Raw genomic sequence first — 17925 nt, forward strand, 5'->3', positions numbered from 1 at the left:
GTTTATATTACTTTAGGCTATCGGGCACTACATACAGTCAGCTTTCCATAAAGGAACTGCTAAACAGAAGTTTTCTATTTAAAAAAGATTCTATGAAAACAAATTTGCTGATAAGTTCAGTACACTTTGATTCTTTTCAAAACAGCATCTCTTCAGGAACCAAACATGTTTACAGACAAAAAACTCATTTTCATTGACAACAAACTCAATGTTCTTAAAAAACACTAATCATGTTCCTCAGCAGAAACTTTTTACTTAATTCACAATAAAACTTACAGCATTGCAGGAAACATCCAGAAACAGTTCTGTCAATTTAATATCATAACTCACTTTTCATCTCTTCTGCAAGATTCTGGCTTTGCTTTAGAGATTGCTTGATCATATTTAGTTCTTCCTCAAGCTGGTGGATCTCTCGCGATTTCTTTTCAAGCTGACAATTGAGAAGATTTTTCTCCTGCTTCACTTCCTAAACAAAAATCAAATAAGGCCATATTTCATGTAAATTGATAAGGAGATCAATGGACTCAGTTCATTTAAATCAAAGTAAAGATACTCCATTAGATCCTGTTAAGACTTTGGGAATCCATGCCTGGGTTCCTAAGCATTGCTTGGAAACACAAGCTGAATTTTTTATTCTTAGCAAATTGACAGCATCAGAGAGATGCTGCCAGTTGATGCAGTCAGCATCACCTGTTAGCATAGAACAAACAGCTCCACATGATTTCACAGAAAGAGATGAGACAGGGCAGATTCTACAAAATCTGAGCTGATTAAGTCAGGCTACTTTCCCAAAGCAGCTCAGTAAACAAATCCCTGCAATGGCATCAAAATTAATATGAAACGTGTTGATCAGATTTCACCTACCATCTCATGTACAGACAAATTCTCTTCCCACTGAACATCAACAACATGGCAACACTGGCCAATATATATTTAGAAGTGCTTACACTTTCAGATGGTTGTTTTGCAATTAACAGCACTTTCCTTCAAATAGATTGATTTTTAAAAACTCCAAACAAGCAAACAGAACACACTATAACCACCACGAAAAAACACTGTGTAACTACATTGCACCCAGGAAACCAAATTCAAGTTCTTTTAAAAAAGACTCATCCTTGTTCTCCAAACTCCTGTGCTCTGGACAACAGATGCCATGGAACTGGCATGGTCCAAATGGAAACAGACTGTCAATTATTCATCCATTTACTACTAGCAGATGGTCATAGGATTCACAAAAGCCAAGCTCAAGAAATGGAAAGGTCTGAATGGAAAAATTAAAAGCTTGCTGGCATGGCAGGGTTGTTTTTGCAACAACATAAATAAATTACCCTCAGAACATGATTAAAACTGTCACTGTCACTAACAGTTGTCTTCCCTTCTACTCACAGCCTTTCCTATCCACACTTAAAATAAAAAAATCCAGTCACATATAAATTCAATGAATAAGCTTTCTAGCAATCTTAATAAATTGTCCAAGATGTCCAAGCATCTTGCATTCAAAGCTGCAATGCAAGTACATGAATTAAACTAAGCCATTCATTACAAAACCTACAGTAGTCTATGGAAAGAAAAACAAGTTTAAGGAATTAAAATGGCTGAACGGTCCAATTATTTCAATTTGGTGCAAACATTCCCAATATCCATAGAATTATACACTGGGTTGGAAGGGACCTGAAAGGTCATCTAGTTCCAACCTCCCTGCCATGGGCAGGGACCTCCCTTGCTATACTGGGTACAGAATTTTTTCCTAGTGTCTAATACAAACTTACCCTCTGTCAGATTGAAATCATTTCCCCTTGTGCTGTCACTACATGCCTTTGTAAATAGTCTCTCTCCATCTTTTTAATAGGCTCCCTTCAGAAACTGGAAGATCACAATTAGGTCACCCCAAAGCCTTTTCTCCTCCAGACTGAACAAACCCAATTCTCTCAGCCTTTCCTTGTAGGAGAGGTGCTCCATTCATCTGATCATGCCCTTGGTGGCCTCCTCTGGACTTGCTCAACAAGTCAATGTATGAGAGAGAGCCAGTCAGCTGGGCCAAAACCATGCAAAGTGCTGTTCCAGCAACAGTCACATTCCAATAGCTGGGAATGTTCTCAGACATTGCAATCTACCAGCAAAAATGTACCTAAATTTTCACACTACACTAAACCCCTACAAATGTTTGCGACAATCTGAACAAAATCCACTATTTTACTTGAGACTTTTGCTGAGAATTTTGAATGTAATTTTTTGGCAGAGACTATGCCAGGTTATTTTATATCTGCTGATGACAACTGGTAACAAGCAAAATGAGAGTGTTTAACAAAACCAAACTGCGACACGGATTACACAGGTATCCAGCTGATTTTCCTACTTACTGCTGATTCTCCAAATAAAGGATAAAATTTGCATCGAGAGGTCTCCAGTGGCAAAACTGGAACAATTTCAAGTGTAGCTGTTCTGGTTGCCACCAAAGCAAAACAATGTAACTGAGAAGACAGAGGAGACTTTAAAGTGAAAAGGTTTCTGCATGTGTGAAGCATACAGAAACTTCTCTGAAATTACCTTCATTTGGGAGAAAGTTTTTCCAATATTGCATATTTATTGGACTGTCTTATTCTAAGAGAGATGCATGTTTTTAAAAGAGGAAATAGTATTTGTACAAAGTCACTGTGTTTAACAGTATGAATCAAAGCAGCAGTCAATGATTCTAGAATTTACTTTCAAAATCAAACATGTATTTACTATTTGACTTTTATTTCAGAACCCAAAGCAAGCATCTCTTGAAACACAATTCATTTTTTTTAAAAGTAAGTCCAACATGAACTAGAACCATATCATCAGCATTATAGCAGTGAATCCTAACCACACACCTAACTCCAGAAACTGCACTGATTTCCATGATGTTAGGGAAGGCCTCATTTTTTTGTCACAACTAGGATGAGTTATTAAGATGGTCCACAAAAGTGTTTAAAAATTGCTTATGTGGAAAAACACAATTGTGAGCGCATGCTCCAGAGTATCAAGTGTTTACAAATTGCTGATTTATGGTATTAATTCTGCCAAATACTCCTCAGCATTGCTCACCTGAAAGCTTCTTGTCAGGTCAGCTTCCTTAGCCTGGGCTGCTGACAGAGTCTGCTCTGCTCTGCACAGCTTCTGGGTGAGATCACCGGTGTCGTGTTCCAAGCGTTGTTTTGCTGCCATTACCTGGAAAACCAACGTTGTAATCACAGGAACAACTTCTTTTTTTCAACTCCAATTCTTGAACTCAACATTCTGCTACAAAACGAAACTACATTATTTTATCCCACCCTGAACCCAAGAGTTGCTTTACTGGTGTTTAGAGAAAAGTTGCTGTTTGCCTTTCCACTCCTTTGCTTCTGACCAAAAAGATGGGATTTCTCTAAAATACATCATTTTCTAGACTGTCTGAAACAAGATTAATTTATCCAACTTGCAGCTACATCACCACAATGATATCTGTAGTACAGAAATGAGATTGAAATACAATTGGCTTTTTGCTAAGCTATGGGAATCAAAATCAGGATCATAACTGCAATTACAGCTCTGTTGACACTGATTTTTTAAAAAATGAACAGGTTTTAAGTCTTTCAAAAGAGTTCTAAAACACTCCAGATTAAAAAGGAAGGAAATGACACTAGTGGGTCAAAAAAAAGAGATCTATTCCGAGGTCATCAAGTAAGTTACCTTTCTTTCAAAAGGCACTTATTGTCCTCTCAATTTAATCAATTTTTCAGTAAGCAAAAGAATTGCATATAATAAAGAAGCCTCCAGTAAAAACTTTTGACTGAATGTAGCCCCACAGCTATATTTCTAAAATAAAACAAGACTGCAAGAAATCTGTTGCAGTTTTAGAAATGATGTTTTAGTTTAGGATGCCTACAAATGGGGCTTCAAAGTACAACTTTCAAGAACATGTGGCCCTTTTTAGAAAATCAGTTACTCTTGAGCTCAAGGGTTTTTGGAGGCTTGTAAACGTTCCTTTTTTCTGGTCATCCACTCCTGAGGCTTTTTAAACTACTGAAAATTGGGAGTTGGTGACAACTGATGTGTTTTAATAGGTACCTGCTGCCAAAGCTGTGGAAGAGCTCCTTCATACTGATTTTCCTTACACAAGCCATAACACTTATCTGATTTGGTGGAGAACCAGTTCAGGGAGTTAAACTGATAGCAAACATTTGGTTCTGTATACACATATGCTAATATAAATGTAATATTTTCTTTGCTTTTTTATCTCCTCTATCTACTCTCTCTGGGATCACATGAGGAGTGCATGGCTAGGGTATATGTAAATGGACTGTTCTTCCAAAGGGAAATGTTCTGTTTGTTAGTAGCTATCTAATACATACTGTAAAAACATTAATACAAGACGCCACATGAATTTTTTTTTTGCTTTATGTATAATTACAGTGCTGTTGAGACAACTAAATGCCACTCTAGCAGTGGACTTTAATGCTAAAAAAAGCCTACTTTGTCAAATTCTGCCTGCAGAACATTGAAGTCATTTTTGGCTTGCTGTAGCTCCTGGTTCAGTTTGTTTCTTATCTGGTTGCACTGCTGATCCAGGGTTTGCAAGGCACGCTGCTGACAAGAGAGTTCCTAGAAAACAGTGGCAGAGAAGCAAAGAAATAAACACATGACCACAATAAGTCTCTATTTTGGTTATTGCAGAAATAACAACTGATTTTTATCAGCAGGTACTCCCTGCTCAGGGACACTTGTCTTACACAGCAAACAGTTTAAACACAGCTTTAATTCATGAGGCAAATGCCACATAGGCAAGAATGATACTAACCCAATTTATGTCATCTCTCAAGAACTTAATTACTGTAATATTCCTGTCACAGAAAGGGAAAAAATTGAATCCAAAAGTAAGAGAAGCAATATTGTTAAAAATTTTCATACTAAAGGTAAATTTCATATTAGAATTAGATTACAGTACAAGTAGAGAAGTTCATCTCTGCTATTACTTACCATACTATAAGTTAGGGTTTTTCCCACAATGTTGCACAAATTTTGTTGCAAGAAGATGCAAAACAGAGCCTTTAAATAGGACGTGACAAACTAATATTATAAATAAATGAACATTAAACAAATATTTTATTAACCTGTAACAGCTCACAGATCCTAACCACTGCAGAAAAAAAGTTCTTCTTAATTAATGGCCTTGCTGAACAATTTAGAATGGCAGTATGTGGGCTAACATATTAATTTTATGAAGGCCTTTATTTAGATAACTAAAAAAAGGAAAAAACCTGGGCATAAGCTTTATAGGCCTTCAATCCATCTTTTGATTAATATAATGATGCTACAACTATTCAAATGCAAAGATCAGTTGTCCCAATTTACCACTTCAGTATCAATTTGAGATCCTGAGGTAGCATCTTGACTAACAGACTTTGTAAAAGCACTTTTTCATTCAAGAGTGCTGGTAGCAGCACTGTTTATTGGCTGCCCCACCAGCACTTCTCTGCTGATTATTTTATCTGTCTGGACATACCTCAGAGATAAGGTTTCAGGTTAAACATTTGACACAACAAGCAGTCTTCCTCAGGGCAATGCCCTTACATTCAATCCCTAAAGCAAACTTAAAATGCCCATCTGAAATAGCACTATCGCTTCTGAACCTGTGTCTTGGATTTCCTAACACTGATTACTTTATTAAGCTTAAAAAGAAAAATACAAAGAGTTTAGCCCTATTCCAAATCAGTATTAATGCTGTTAATACTAACTATGACTTCATTGCAGAAAAATTCCAGGCATAGTGCTCTACTTCTGTCTGCAAGAGCTGGCATGAAGGAAATGAAAGACACTTATGTTAAGTGACTATATTAACACCTTATGAGCATGAACCAAAATTAGAATAATAGAGATATAATACTAAAGAAATTATTTTCTTCTGTGTGAAATGCATGCAAAATTAACTCAAATTCCACAGAAATAATTGAGTTGGTTACTAAGTTTGAGCTCACATATACATAATTTTATGAAGAATGGAGCCTAGTTTCTCATGGATTTGCATTTCATTCTATCTCTCACACATGTTCTCTATTTTCCAGGGAATACTATCCCCACTATTGCAATGTTTGTTTTCCACTTTTTCAATTCCCTCTGCAACTTGTACCTCTCTGTCAAATGTGATTGCAACTAACAGAAAATCAGATACACAGCACAAGCCAAGTAATTTCATCTCCTCAAGAAGTCAAAGTTAAAAAGTTCTCCTTGTCTTACCTGTTGGTATTCTTTTTCCTTGGCCTTTATTTTCTGTTCCAAAGACTGACGAGCACTCTCAGCATTTTGTCTCTGGCACTTCAGTTCTTCCGACAATCGCTTCACCTTTTGCTCCAACATTTGGACCTATAATAATTTAGTTATCAATCATAAGTGTTAAAGGTGCAAGTGATGTTTCTTTTAAATACATAAGTTCTCATACAAAAAATTCACTGCTGTCAGCTACGACAAATGTTCTAGCATTCATATAACCACAGTAACTTCAGCTGGTACCATATAAATTCTTAGCAATCCAAAGTACAAAACTCATTCATTCTTCCTTATGTTAGTGAGAAAATGTGTGTGTATGCATAGAAGGAGTATATATACTTTAAGAAATATGTATTAAGTGTGTATGTGTATACATGAGAGTACTCACACAATAATAAATACAATGTGTATTTTTTAGTGTACACACACAATAATAAATACATCTTTAGATGATATCCTTATATATATTTAGATAATAAGAAAATCAATTTTTGACAGTCTGCAGAATGATGCTACATCTGGCACTAGGAATAGATTACATTTTCAGTACCTCAGGTTGCTACCAACTAAAGAACAACTGCTAACTGTTAAGCAACTACATGTTTAGACTGAAAATAAATGGATATTCCACCAGATTTCAGAGTGATTCAGCAAGTTGATTTGGACATAAATAAGAAGAAATATCTTAGTTTATAATAACAGTATTTTTTACAATTTAAACTTTAAAAAACCCCCAAATACCAGCAAGCCATGTCTAGGTTCACCTCCACATAAACTTGTTATTTAACTCAGTTGATTATGTCAATATCATGTCACCCAAGAGAGTGAAGCATTGTTCACCTAACTTTCTGAACAAAAAAATGTAAACTTTAATCCAGACCAAATCTGTTAATGCAAAATAAGTACTTTATTTTCCCCAGAGAGTAAGAAAAAATGGCAAAGGGTGAATGGGACTTTCTTTCTCCAGCAACAAGAGCTGTTTACTGAGTAAATGAAACAGTAGAAATAAGAACACAAGAAGCAGGGAGTTGTATTGGGATGTCAGGTATTAGGCAGAAACTGCTGGGACTCTGAATTTCCATAAGACTACATGGAAAGGTGATTGCAGAAAGGCTGCAGATCTCACAAGGAGTGAAAATACTTGAAAACACAGAGGTGCTGGGCTTGAGGTCTGGGAATAGTAACAGTGACAGAGAAGTGTACAAGGGAGGCTGCCAGGATTAAATCCAGGCTACAAGGCACAAACTAAATCTAAAATCTCAATACAGTTCTATTTTCAAAGTCCAGAGTGGGCAGGCAGAGATGCAATTCCAGTGCAAGAAAGAAGAAACAGAACAGAAAGGAGTCACCTTCAGATGGCAGGACCAAAGGAACCTTCTGGGAAAAGATGCACTGCACCTAAAGGATGGGCTGCACATCAATTCCCATGGTGGCAAGTCCCACTTCTCCTTGTCCTTCCCCAGACATGTTCACTGCTGTGAACATGCACCCCCTTCCCTTGGGCTGCTTTTAATGCCCTTTGATTCTTTAGTAAAACAATTCCACTCTCTTAAACCCATAGAAATTAAACAAGGGAAAATTAAATACATAATACCCTAATATTTAGGAAGTTGAATCAAATAAATTAAAATTAAGCCCTTTTCAGAGAAACTGAGCTGTCAGACTGGGTCAGCTATGTCTTGTCACAAACTCACCATGATGACAGTGCCTTTATGAAGTCAAGGGACTATATCAGGTGTTTGATTTTCCCTCACCCACTTCCCCTAAACTAGTTCCTCACAGAATTATCAACAGGCAAATGTTGCTGTCTCTCTGAGAAGGCAGAGTGATCAAGGTTTACATGCAAAGATTTATTTTTTAAGGGCCAATACAGGAGTTGTGGGAAACATTAGCTCACCAATGTACTTAAGCAGCATGCAGAAACTTGCTGACAAACATGGATAATTATTCTACCCAGAGAAGACACACAGAAACATTTTTTCCCTATATTGTAGATTAATCACTAGTAGAGAAAAAAAATTAAAAGATAGATGAAAACATGAAGATTCAAGGAACTATGACATCTGTGCACTAATTTCAAATTTGTTAAGTGTTGTGAAAAGGAACTTTAGGAAGGTAATGCAACTTGATTAATCAACGAAAACACTTACTTGTTACCTTCTGCAGCTTAAATTACTTTAAACGCTGGCATTCTCCTTTTGCACATGATTACAAGCAAAAATCTGAACTATTTCAGATTTTTATGTGTATTTACTTACATACACTCTGTAAATTCTTGACTAAGCAAGTGTATTATTCTCTTGAGTTTTATTATGAATTCAAACTCCCTAGGATTAGGCTGTGAAATCCCATTTAGAAATTGCATGTGTTCTTAATCTTGCATTGCATTTTTACCCAGACATTATTTAAAACAAGCAATTTACAATACAAGGACTGTGCCCCCACAACATCCTGAAGTATAAGCAGCAAATTCTGATTTTCAGCCAAAGATGTGACAGTCTTTTTCAGGCCAAAACTTGCCACCAGATGTCATTGTTGCTCTATGCAACTTGATCAGGAAATATTTTTCAGAATTTGAGTCAATCTTACCAGAGTATGAAAATTATTTCTTCAGGTGGTGTAAGAACCTTCCAGAAAATGGGCAATTGCTTACATGCATTAATGTTTTTACATATAATACATATTAAATTAGCATATACTTCTCAAAACTTGATCCTCAGTAAACTCTCGAGAAACTTAGTCTGAGAACCTAGTTTCTTACTAAATGGCTGCAAACTGACACATAGGAATACTGACAATGAATTGTAAGGACAGTCAGAAGATGTGTGAGACACCATTTTACCTGAGTGGTAGCTTGATCAAGTTGTGTACTCGTTTGAGTCAGTTTATCTCTGGTTTTGTTCAGAATTTTATCCTTCTCGGTTAATTCCAACTTCAATCTGTCCAGCTCCAGTTCAGTCTCTTGATGTTTATTCATATGGGACCTCTTCAGTTTTTCTTGAGCTTGCAATTGCTGTTCTAGGTCTTTAATAATGGAATTTAGTTCTGAATTTAAAAAACAGTAAAGATTAAGGATACTTTCTGCTTTGGAAGGCACCTCTTCCAACACACGTCCACTTCCTATTTAAAATGTTTGATAACAGCCCAATTTCCTGGCACAGGCAGACACCTTGTACAATTTTCAGCAAGTTAAGACAAGTTTTAACTGTCTCCTACTAAGACATCAATAACAAAAACTATCAAGACTGAAAGACAGTTGACTATAAATCAGTAATTCCTACCTCATGAGAAAGAAACAAACATGAGAGCTCAGGAACAAGTGCTGCAAAGGCAAAGACAATTTGTTCCTCCTGCTGGCTTATTTTTTTTTGTTTTGTTATTGTTTTTAAACATGCAGAAACATGTCGCCTGAAATAACAATTACATTTTTTTATAAGTATATCCACTACGAGCATTTCCTTAGCACAAAATACAAAAAAATACAGAAAAATTTTGTGCTTCCAAAATACTTTTCAACTATTTGGTAACTGCAAATGTCCCATTTTGTATTTTAATCTTTTTCCTGTCTCAAAACTGCATACATATAAAACTAGACAAACTAATATTCTCACAGTATAGATCAGTAAGAGTTTATCTTCCAAAAATGACAACACAGTAGAAACACAATTGACAGTAGAAAATATAAGTCAGCTACAGGAAGTATTATCCAGAATTAATATTATCTGGCTTTGTGGGTTTTTTGTTAAAAGAAGTCTGGTCTTCCTGATTCTGAATTTGTATGGCTTCCAAGCTGAAAAAGCCACCAGAATTGAAGCTCTATGTGAGGTATTTGAATGAAGAGTTTGGAGACTTGTAGAACAGTGGAAAAGCTCTCCAAAGGGTACAAGTAGCAGGCTCAAGTGAATGCTCAACAAATCCACAACAAACCAGCTATTTCCTTTCTTAAAACTATTAGGTATCAGGAATGATTATTTCTTCATGTCAGTATGTGCAATACAAGACCATTTCTTGGGTTTTGATTGTACTTCATTTTGCGTTTCCAGTAGCATCCATCATGGACCAACTCAGTTATGCACTAAGCATGTTCAATCATCACATTTTGAAGACATTACTGCTCAGTCAAAAGTATCAATAACATAGAAAAATAAGGAAAAAATATAATTAAATTTAACCGTGAGATGCAATGAAATCCTGAAGAGTTTTTTAGCTGTTTTAAGAAGATTGTTCCAGGATTAATGGGATTAATGGAAAAAAGCATTTTTCCTTTTAGATAATGTCCCCTACTCAGCCCAAAAATACAAACTGCTCCCTTCTAATTTTCATACTCCTTATGTAAAAGATATTACAGCTTGTAGGTAATCTCTGTGTATGACTGATCACTGAAAATACACCAGCAGTCAACAGGGCCAGCTGCCAAAGGCAACAGCAAGTATCTTTCTCTTTTCCTTGCTAAAGCACTAATTGCAATAGCCTGCTTCTATCTGCAAACCAGCTTTCATGAAACCATACAGGAGAACTGCCTCTGGGTGTTAAAGAAATGCATCAGATACCTTGGTTCTGTGCCCTTAGCTGGATCATGAGGGAGGAATTTGAGTTCTCAGCAAAGCTGCTGTCAAACTCATTCTTCTCTGATAGAATACTTGAATTGGTTTCTTTATCCCAAGGAAAGGAGGATGCTGCAGAACTTCCCCTTGCAGGTGTTTCTGGGTTTCTAGAAGGTGCCTTTTCCTGTTGCCATGAAAACACAGATGAGGAAGCCTGATGCCGAGCAATCTCTCTGTGACTCAAAGAGCTTTGAGGATGAGGCTGGTTTATTTTCTGTGTCCAAAAAAAGAAAAGAATGTACCTTTACACAGTTCCTTATCAACATAAAACAAAATAACTAATTTAACAGTAATAGCTAATAGGTCATCATCATTCCACATAGTTATAACATCGCAGCACTCACCAGTGCAAAGCTCTGATACATGGCATTAATTTTTATGCTATGTAAATTAAATAACTTCAGCCCAAGATTCCAAGCATAGCTGCTATTTATAAATACAAACCAGGATGTCAAAAAAAGAATTTTGATCTGTGTATCTTTACAAGTAACATGCATAAATTTTTAGTTTTTTAAAGAGGAGTTTTTAAACTCCAATATTTTAAAAAATCAAAGCCTACATTTTTACAGGCAAGTGAAGACAAGTAAGTTGCAAAAAAAAAAAATAAAACATAGAGAAGTCTAGATTAACATATCTCATATTTGACCAATATTTAGTTCTACTGGAGAACCACAGGTAAATTCAAAACACATTTAAATAATTAAACTTACAAACAGAGTATTCCAAAATTTCTATAATAAAATCTGCCAGGTACAAGCTTTCAATATTTCCCCATAGAAAAATTAAACAGAGAAAAAAAATGACACTTTTATCCTCCATAAGTGAAAAAAACCCCAAACAAACAAAACTGCAAACAATAAAGCCCCTATTGCTTTTTTAACTGGATTTTGAAATGCAGCTCATTTGAATTACTTTTTCTTAAACTAAATCCCTAAACCATGTAATACCCAGTGTGACTTCTCAGTCAAACCAGAGAATATGCTGTTATCTAGGAACAGCTGTGCCAAGACCAAAAATCTATATTACATTGTCCAGAATGCTGTGTCCAATCCTGTAAAATAACTTGTTAACAAAGAGGAAAAGAAAACTAATCATGCATGTAGTAATCATTTCCCCTACATGCCATTTAAATTTACAGTTTGAGACAGAAGTTTGAATCCAGAACTAGCCACAATGACAAGCAAATGCTTCCTGGAATCATAGACTAGAAGTCTGAACGTATCGGGTATACCTTTTTCAAATTATGTTTTCCTGTATTTTAGGAATAATACATCCTGAGATGTAATATTTCACTATTATTTTTTAAGCTGAATTTTACTCACCATCTTAATTATTGCAAGTGTTACAAAATACTGTGTGGTATTAAACTCTATTATTTAACTCTTTTTCAGAAAACTAATCAATATGCTGAATAGCACAGGTCTCTTTACTAAGCCTTTTCAGACTCCTCTGTTGACCATTCCCCAGTAAAAATGGACCATTTCTTGCCACTCTGCATTAAATCTTTTACTTAAAATTTACAAGAACTCCCTTTATCCAATTTTTTCTCTTTCATTAGCGTATATCCGACATTACACTGAGTTGCACTTGACTTATGCATTTTCTGATTTGTTCTTGAAAGAAAACCCCCAAAAGGTCTGAAATATGAGGCATGATTTGCCTTTATCAGCAAATGTTGACCTTTTCTCCATACGCCTACACATGCTTCAATAAACGTATCGTGTCATGTTTCTAACAATTTGCCCAGGACAAAATGTTGGCCTGACTAAACTGTATTTCCAAGAAGCAGCATTGGAAGTGTTTTTCTCTAATGTCATCATCCTTGTCCCCTTCCAGTGTCAAGGGAAGAATAAGGCAACATTGCATTGCACATCACAGTGATTAAACAGTCCCACACTGCAGTGCCCTATCAATTAATGGGAAAATATTCTCTGTATCTGGTGATTTTTTTTAAATTACTATCCATTTTATCAATCTAATTTAAGACTACTTCTGACTTCCAATTTGAGGCTGTGCCACAGATTCAAAAAAACGTTCTGACATGGAAAAATATTTAAACCTTTACATAGTAAGTACCAAAGATAAAATTATTTCACATTTTCTGCAATGGCTTTTTTCCTTGAGGGCTTTCACATCTTATTCATCTTGTTCTCAGAGATTAGCCAACACTGTTCCTCCTTCATATATGCTTGAAAGATTTATGGGTTTCTATTTTCTAGGTGTGAATTATTACTCACAATATTTTTCAAGGCTATTTTATTATCATATAGTATTTAACTTGGCATAACTGACACTGTTTTATCTTGTCCTTGCTTGCAGGAGACTTCCAGTTTGTAAAGGATGTGTTCTCATTTTTAATGTCCTCCATTCCTTTGCTATTTAAAGAGGATGGCTTTTCTGAATTCTCTAAGATTAGTTCTCAACAGCAGTTCACACAGATTAATTCTCTCTCTTTTTCTTTTGAAATTATATTTTATGTGATGTATAACATTTTTCACTAGTTTTCCATTTCATTTTCCAAGTTCACTCAGTGGTTACTTTCTTAGATATCACACAAACCATTCCTAAGAGATACTTACCTTAAGCTGGATGGTTCTCAGTTGTAACTCCAGCTCTTTATTTTCTTGTACTTTTTTCCTGTATTTTTCTTCTAGTTCTTCAAACTTAGCATCTACAAAGACATGATGAATATCTGCCTTAGTCCAACCAGTTTTTCACCCAATCCAGCCCGGTTTTCTTACCCCATGGGTCCCTTCTGACTTGAAATATTCTAGGATGCAATTATCTTAATAAATTTAAGACTCTAGCTTTCAAAGGAAAATATCTCCCTAGAAACACAATTTTGAATAAATTTAGATAAACTTTAATCTTTTAATCATTTAATCGTTTTAATATTTTCCCTGTTTCAGGAGTGCCATGCTTAGTGGAATGCTTGACATTGCCACTAACTGCACCCCTTTACAGACATGCATAAAGAAAGTAAAAGGAACAAGAGCAAGAGATTATCTCAGATTTCCCACTGGAGTAAGACTGAGATGCCAAACTCACAGAACATTTATTCATAGCACTGAAAGAAGTAACACATACAATATATTGAACACATCAAAGTTTTTCAGCATAAAGAGCATAAGGGTGTCTGACTACAGAATTCTCCACTTAAGGAAACTTCCTGTCATTTTTCCAGTTCATTTAAATATTTTTGATGTCCCTAATTTGAAGATAGAAGTGATGCTTTGAAATGGATATAGAGCATTAATTGTGTAGATTATCATATACAGTAACAGTCTGTGCAAAAAAATCCTCTCCAAATAAATAGCACATTTAACTATTGACTGCATTTTAGCTAAAGTACCTGTGGTACAGGGAGGAATTTGTTCCCCACAACATGAAGGGAAGAGCTGACACCAGGAACAGGCATACAAAAGATTGCTGCAGCCTACTGAAGGATATTTTATTACTATTCCATGTCCATCCAGCATTGAAAAAATGCAATGTTTGTGATGTGTTCAATCTGTACTAATAATTTTGAAATTTAAACCTAGGGTGCTACAAATTAGATGCTTTCATAATAACTTACATAGGAGGGGCTAGGCAACTCAGTACAAGTGTAGTGTTTAAAATAATCAACCTTCCAAGAAAGCTGACAGTCAACCATCTGTGCTGGAAGAAGAAAAGGATCATTTACCATTATTACTTTGAACTGGGGTTAAAGGAGCAGTAAAACTTTTCTGTGGAGTGCCACTGAATGATACATCTCCTGCAGTCAATGTTTGCTGACTTCTCTCAAGCTCACATTTGCATCTGTTTAGGAAAGAAGCAGCAGCAGAAGTTAATAATGGAAACTAAAAAGTTAATTATCTATTTTTAACAGCCTGACATACACTAACAAATTATATGAGTCTAAGGACTTAGTTTAAAGATCAAGTCAAGACACAACCACTGAAAATTTTTAGGTGGTGCAACACAAAAATATAAATTACATATTTTATTTAGAGTTTCAATATAGTTAATCAATTACCCAGGAGTCATAGCTAAAAAACAAAATCAAACCCCAAGTAGAAGGAAATCTGTTAGAACTTCTTGAGGTCTTACTGTATGAAGCTGTAGTTCAGCTAAACACCCAAATAACTGTAAGCACTGAGAATATCAAATCTTACTCTTCAGCGAGCATCTTTCTGGCAGGAACACAACTTTCAGTTGTGCTGATACAGCACACTTGCAGAAAGCTATGCATACTTCATCAAAATGCAATGGAATACTCTCCAGTCAGCAGTGTATTTGTCATGTGTTCCATTTACATCACTACCCAAAACACCACAGCAGACAACCCATTTGAGGGAATTTTGGGAGCTTGAAGATACCAAGGCATCCAATGAAACCATCTAAGGAGTTCAGAGGCCATAAAGTAACTTTTGTCCTGCTCAGTGAGCACAGGTTGATGACAGCCCCAGGCTGTAGCCCACTGCATCAGTGACTCCACATTTGATTTTTATCTTCCCTCTCTTTTACAGGTCAATGCCAAGAGCTCCTCTTCCAGAGGACCATCAGTTGGGATGAAGGGGCAAATGATCATGTACCAAACAAAAGGCAGACAAATGCAAAATCACAAACAATGGCCAAGAATGAGGCACATGCAATAACAGATATTTTGTAATGAACAGTTATGTAAAATAATATAATAGGAAGGGGAAACTCAGCAAACTAAACTTAATTTTGGGAATAGATAAATGGAACACATATATCCTCAGCTCACAGTCTCTTTATCCCAACATTTGACAGCAGATAGAGAAAACATTAGTGGGGTTCTATCAACCCTGTTGAATCTCACTAGATTCTTCACTGATGGATCTCGACAACTCCTTACATACAGTTGGTATTTCTACATGCTATAAATTGTGTTGCATTATTTGTCACAGCAGCCAAATACCTCAACTCTCTTTAATTTTCACAAAAATCAAAGAGGAAAAAAGCAAAACAAGAAAAATTGAAAGAGAAACACAGCTTCCTCTTTATTTGCTTTTATTAGGACATGTATGAGGCATGAGGAAAAAAAATTATGAAATAACCATTGTAAATATGCTAGAGACATACAGCAAGTCCTCACCTTTTCAGTTCTTGTTCTAGCCTTTCAATATCCTTCTTGCAGGAATTCAGCTGACCTGACTGAATGTTGACCTGAGACTCTTTTACTTGAAGATCATGTGAAATTTTCTGCTTTGCTTTCTCAAGATTATCACACAATTCCATCAAGCTCTGGTTTTCTCTTTTGAGTATTGCAGATTCATTTTTTTCACTTTCAACCTAGTTGGAACACAGAGACATTTTTGAAGTTATCAACTCCTCTCTATAGTTTGGTGCATTTATTATTTTAGGAACACAAAGCTCATATGTTCGTGGTGGGTTCAGCACAATGCTGTTATTTTCTTCCTAACACTTCTAAATCCGGACAGCTCTAAAAACCTCAAATGTACACATTGTTTAAATATTCCTGGGTGTGAACAAAACCCTCATTTTCCAAAATTCAACTCAGTGAGATTAACAGTTTCTATTTATTAATGAGATATGAGCTCTTCAAAAAATTAAACAATCTAATAATCATCATTAGTCCACATTCTTCACTGATCATCTCACTTCCCTTTCCAGCTTATCTTTAGCAGCCACAAGACCTTGGCTCACTCCACAAAGTGTGCACAATAATCATTAAAGGTCACAGCTTTGAAGACAGAGTCTGGCAGGAAAGATGTCCTTCTCCTCCCTGGAGGAACATCCAAGGGGCATCATCTTTGGCACGGTGTTGTTCTTTTGACTGACAATTGTATTACCTGCTGTTTCTGAGAGTTTTAAAGCACCCTTTCTTTTTGTTTGGGAACCACAGCAGTTCCTTGGAATGGTTGAAACAATTTCCTGAAAACTCACAAGAAGAAACTCAAAGAAAACTGGTAGGCTAAAGATTTCCTAGAAAGTTGCAGCAATCTAAAGGGAGTAACAAGCAACCTTTGTAAATTGTCTCTGAGCTGTAGTCGAAGAACACAAAACAAAATTGAACCAAATGGGTCACTGCTGACCTAAAACTTGGCAGGACCCTGACCAATCAGGTCTTTAGTCCCCTGGTTAAAAGGCTGACAGGGTAGAGTTAGATGAGGTGTAAAATTATAGTCCAAAAAACTAAAAGGAACACAAAATCCTAAACCCCCAGTCTCTAAAAGGAAAAAACTAAGGAATAACATAAACTAAGATAATAGGTACCTGTAGACAAGGTGAAATAGGAAGACGCTGCCAACTGTGCAGCTCTGGTATAATAAAATAGACCCATTATCATGGATTTTAACAAGTAAAACAATAAAATGTTTATTTTCCTAATCATAAAGAGGTGTAGAAAAACCTCAAAGTACACATAAATAACTAGAAATGGACAGTCATGCCAAACAGATAGGAACCAGACCAAAAAGAACTAAACAGAGGGAAGAACATGATGAGTATTAAGTAAGATGAACATAGACAGTTTATAATTCCGTGCTACCTTTCCTTTCAGCCACGGAGAAGAAGCAAAACACTAATCCATTCCCTAACAACAACTACCAGAAAATAAACTGTTATGACAGTATTTGGCATGGAGGATGGCATTTTGGGTTACCTTCTGCTTCTGTTTCTGCAAGGCTGCCTCCAAAGTCTCTAGCTGGTATTGCCTTTGCTGACGCTCCTTTTTAAACTTATCCACTTGGCTTTCCAGCTCATGGATCTTCTGCAGGACTCTGGGGGACAGGCCCTCTTTCCACTCCTCCACAGCCCAGCTCATACTGGCCAGATTCTCGTTTCACATACAATGGAGTATAATGCCTGAAACACAAAGACAACTACAATGAGACCTTCCAACAGGTGAACTAAGCGTCCCTTTTAAAGAAACTGCATCTTTTAAGCTCAGCAGCAATTAGAATACAGCATTCCACAATCTTACAGGCTTCTTGATCTAAACACCAAGGAGCACCTTAAACCATTAGGTCCTACTTTGACACACTTGTATGCAGTAAAGAGCAGATCATAAAACCTCGCTGTA

General features: G+C 36.1%; 1 protein-coding gene across 1 annotated transcript in view; it reads right to left on the reverse strand.

Annotated features, from left to right (window-relative positions):
- The window catches only part of CENPF (centromere protein F), a 33707-nt gene extending 16040 nt beyond the window's left edge, over positions 1 to 17667 (reverse strand). Inside the window, exons 1-10 of the mRNA XM_054280140.1 lie at positions 17506 to 17667; positions 15976 to 16172; positions 14557 to 14672; positions 13451 to 13542; positions 10818 to 11085; positions 9110 to 9312; positions 6238 to 6363; positions 4477 to 4605; positions 3070 to 3192; positions 331 to 466 (exon numbers count right to left, since the gene is read on the reverse strand). Coding sequence (XP_054136115.1) covers positions 331 to 466; positions 3070 to 3192; positions 4477 to 4605; positions 6238 to 6363; positions 9110 to 9312; positions 10818 to 11085; positions 13451 to 13542; positions 14557 to 14672; positions 15976 to 16172; positions 17506 to 17667 — 1552 coding nt within the window. The remainder of the gene's footprint in view (positions 1 to 330; positions 467 to 3069; positions 3193 to 4476; positions 4606 to 6237; positions 6364 to 9109; positions 9313 to 10817; positions 11086 to 13450; positions 13543 to 14556; positions 14673 to 15975; positions 16173 to 17505) is intronic.
- Between the last annotated feature and the right edge of the window lie 258 nt (positions 17668 to 17925).

The sequence above is a fragment of the Melozone crissalis genome, unplaced genomic scaffold (genome assembly GCF_028551555.1).
Source record: "Melozone crissalis strain CALT ecotype California unplaced genomic scaffold, PUWL_Pcris_2 ptg000027l_1, whole genome shotgun sequence".
Classification (NCBI taxonomy): domain Eukaryota; kingdom Metazoa; phylum Chordata; class Aves; order Passeriformes; family Passerellidae; genus Melozone; species Melozone crissalis.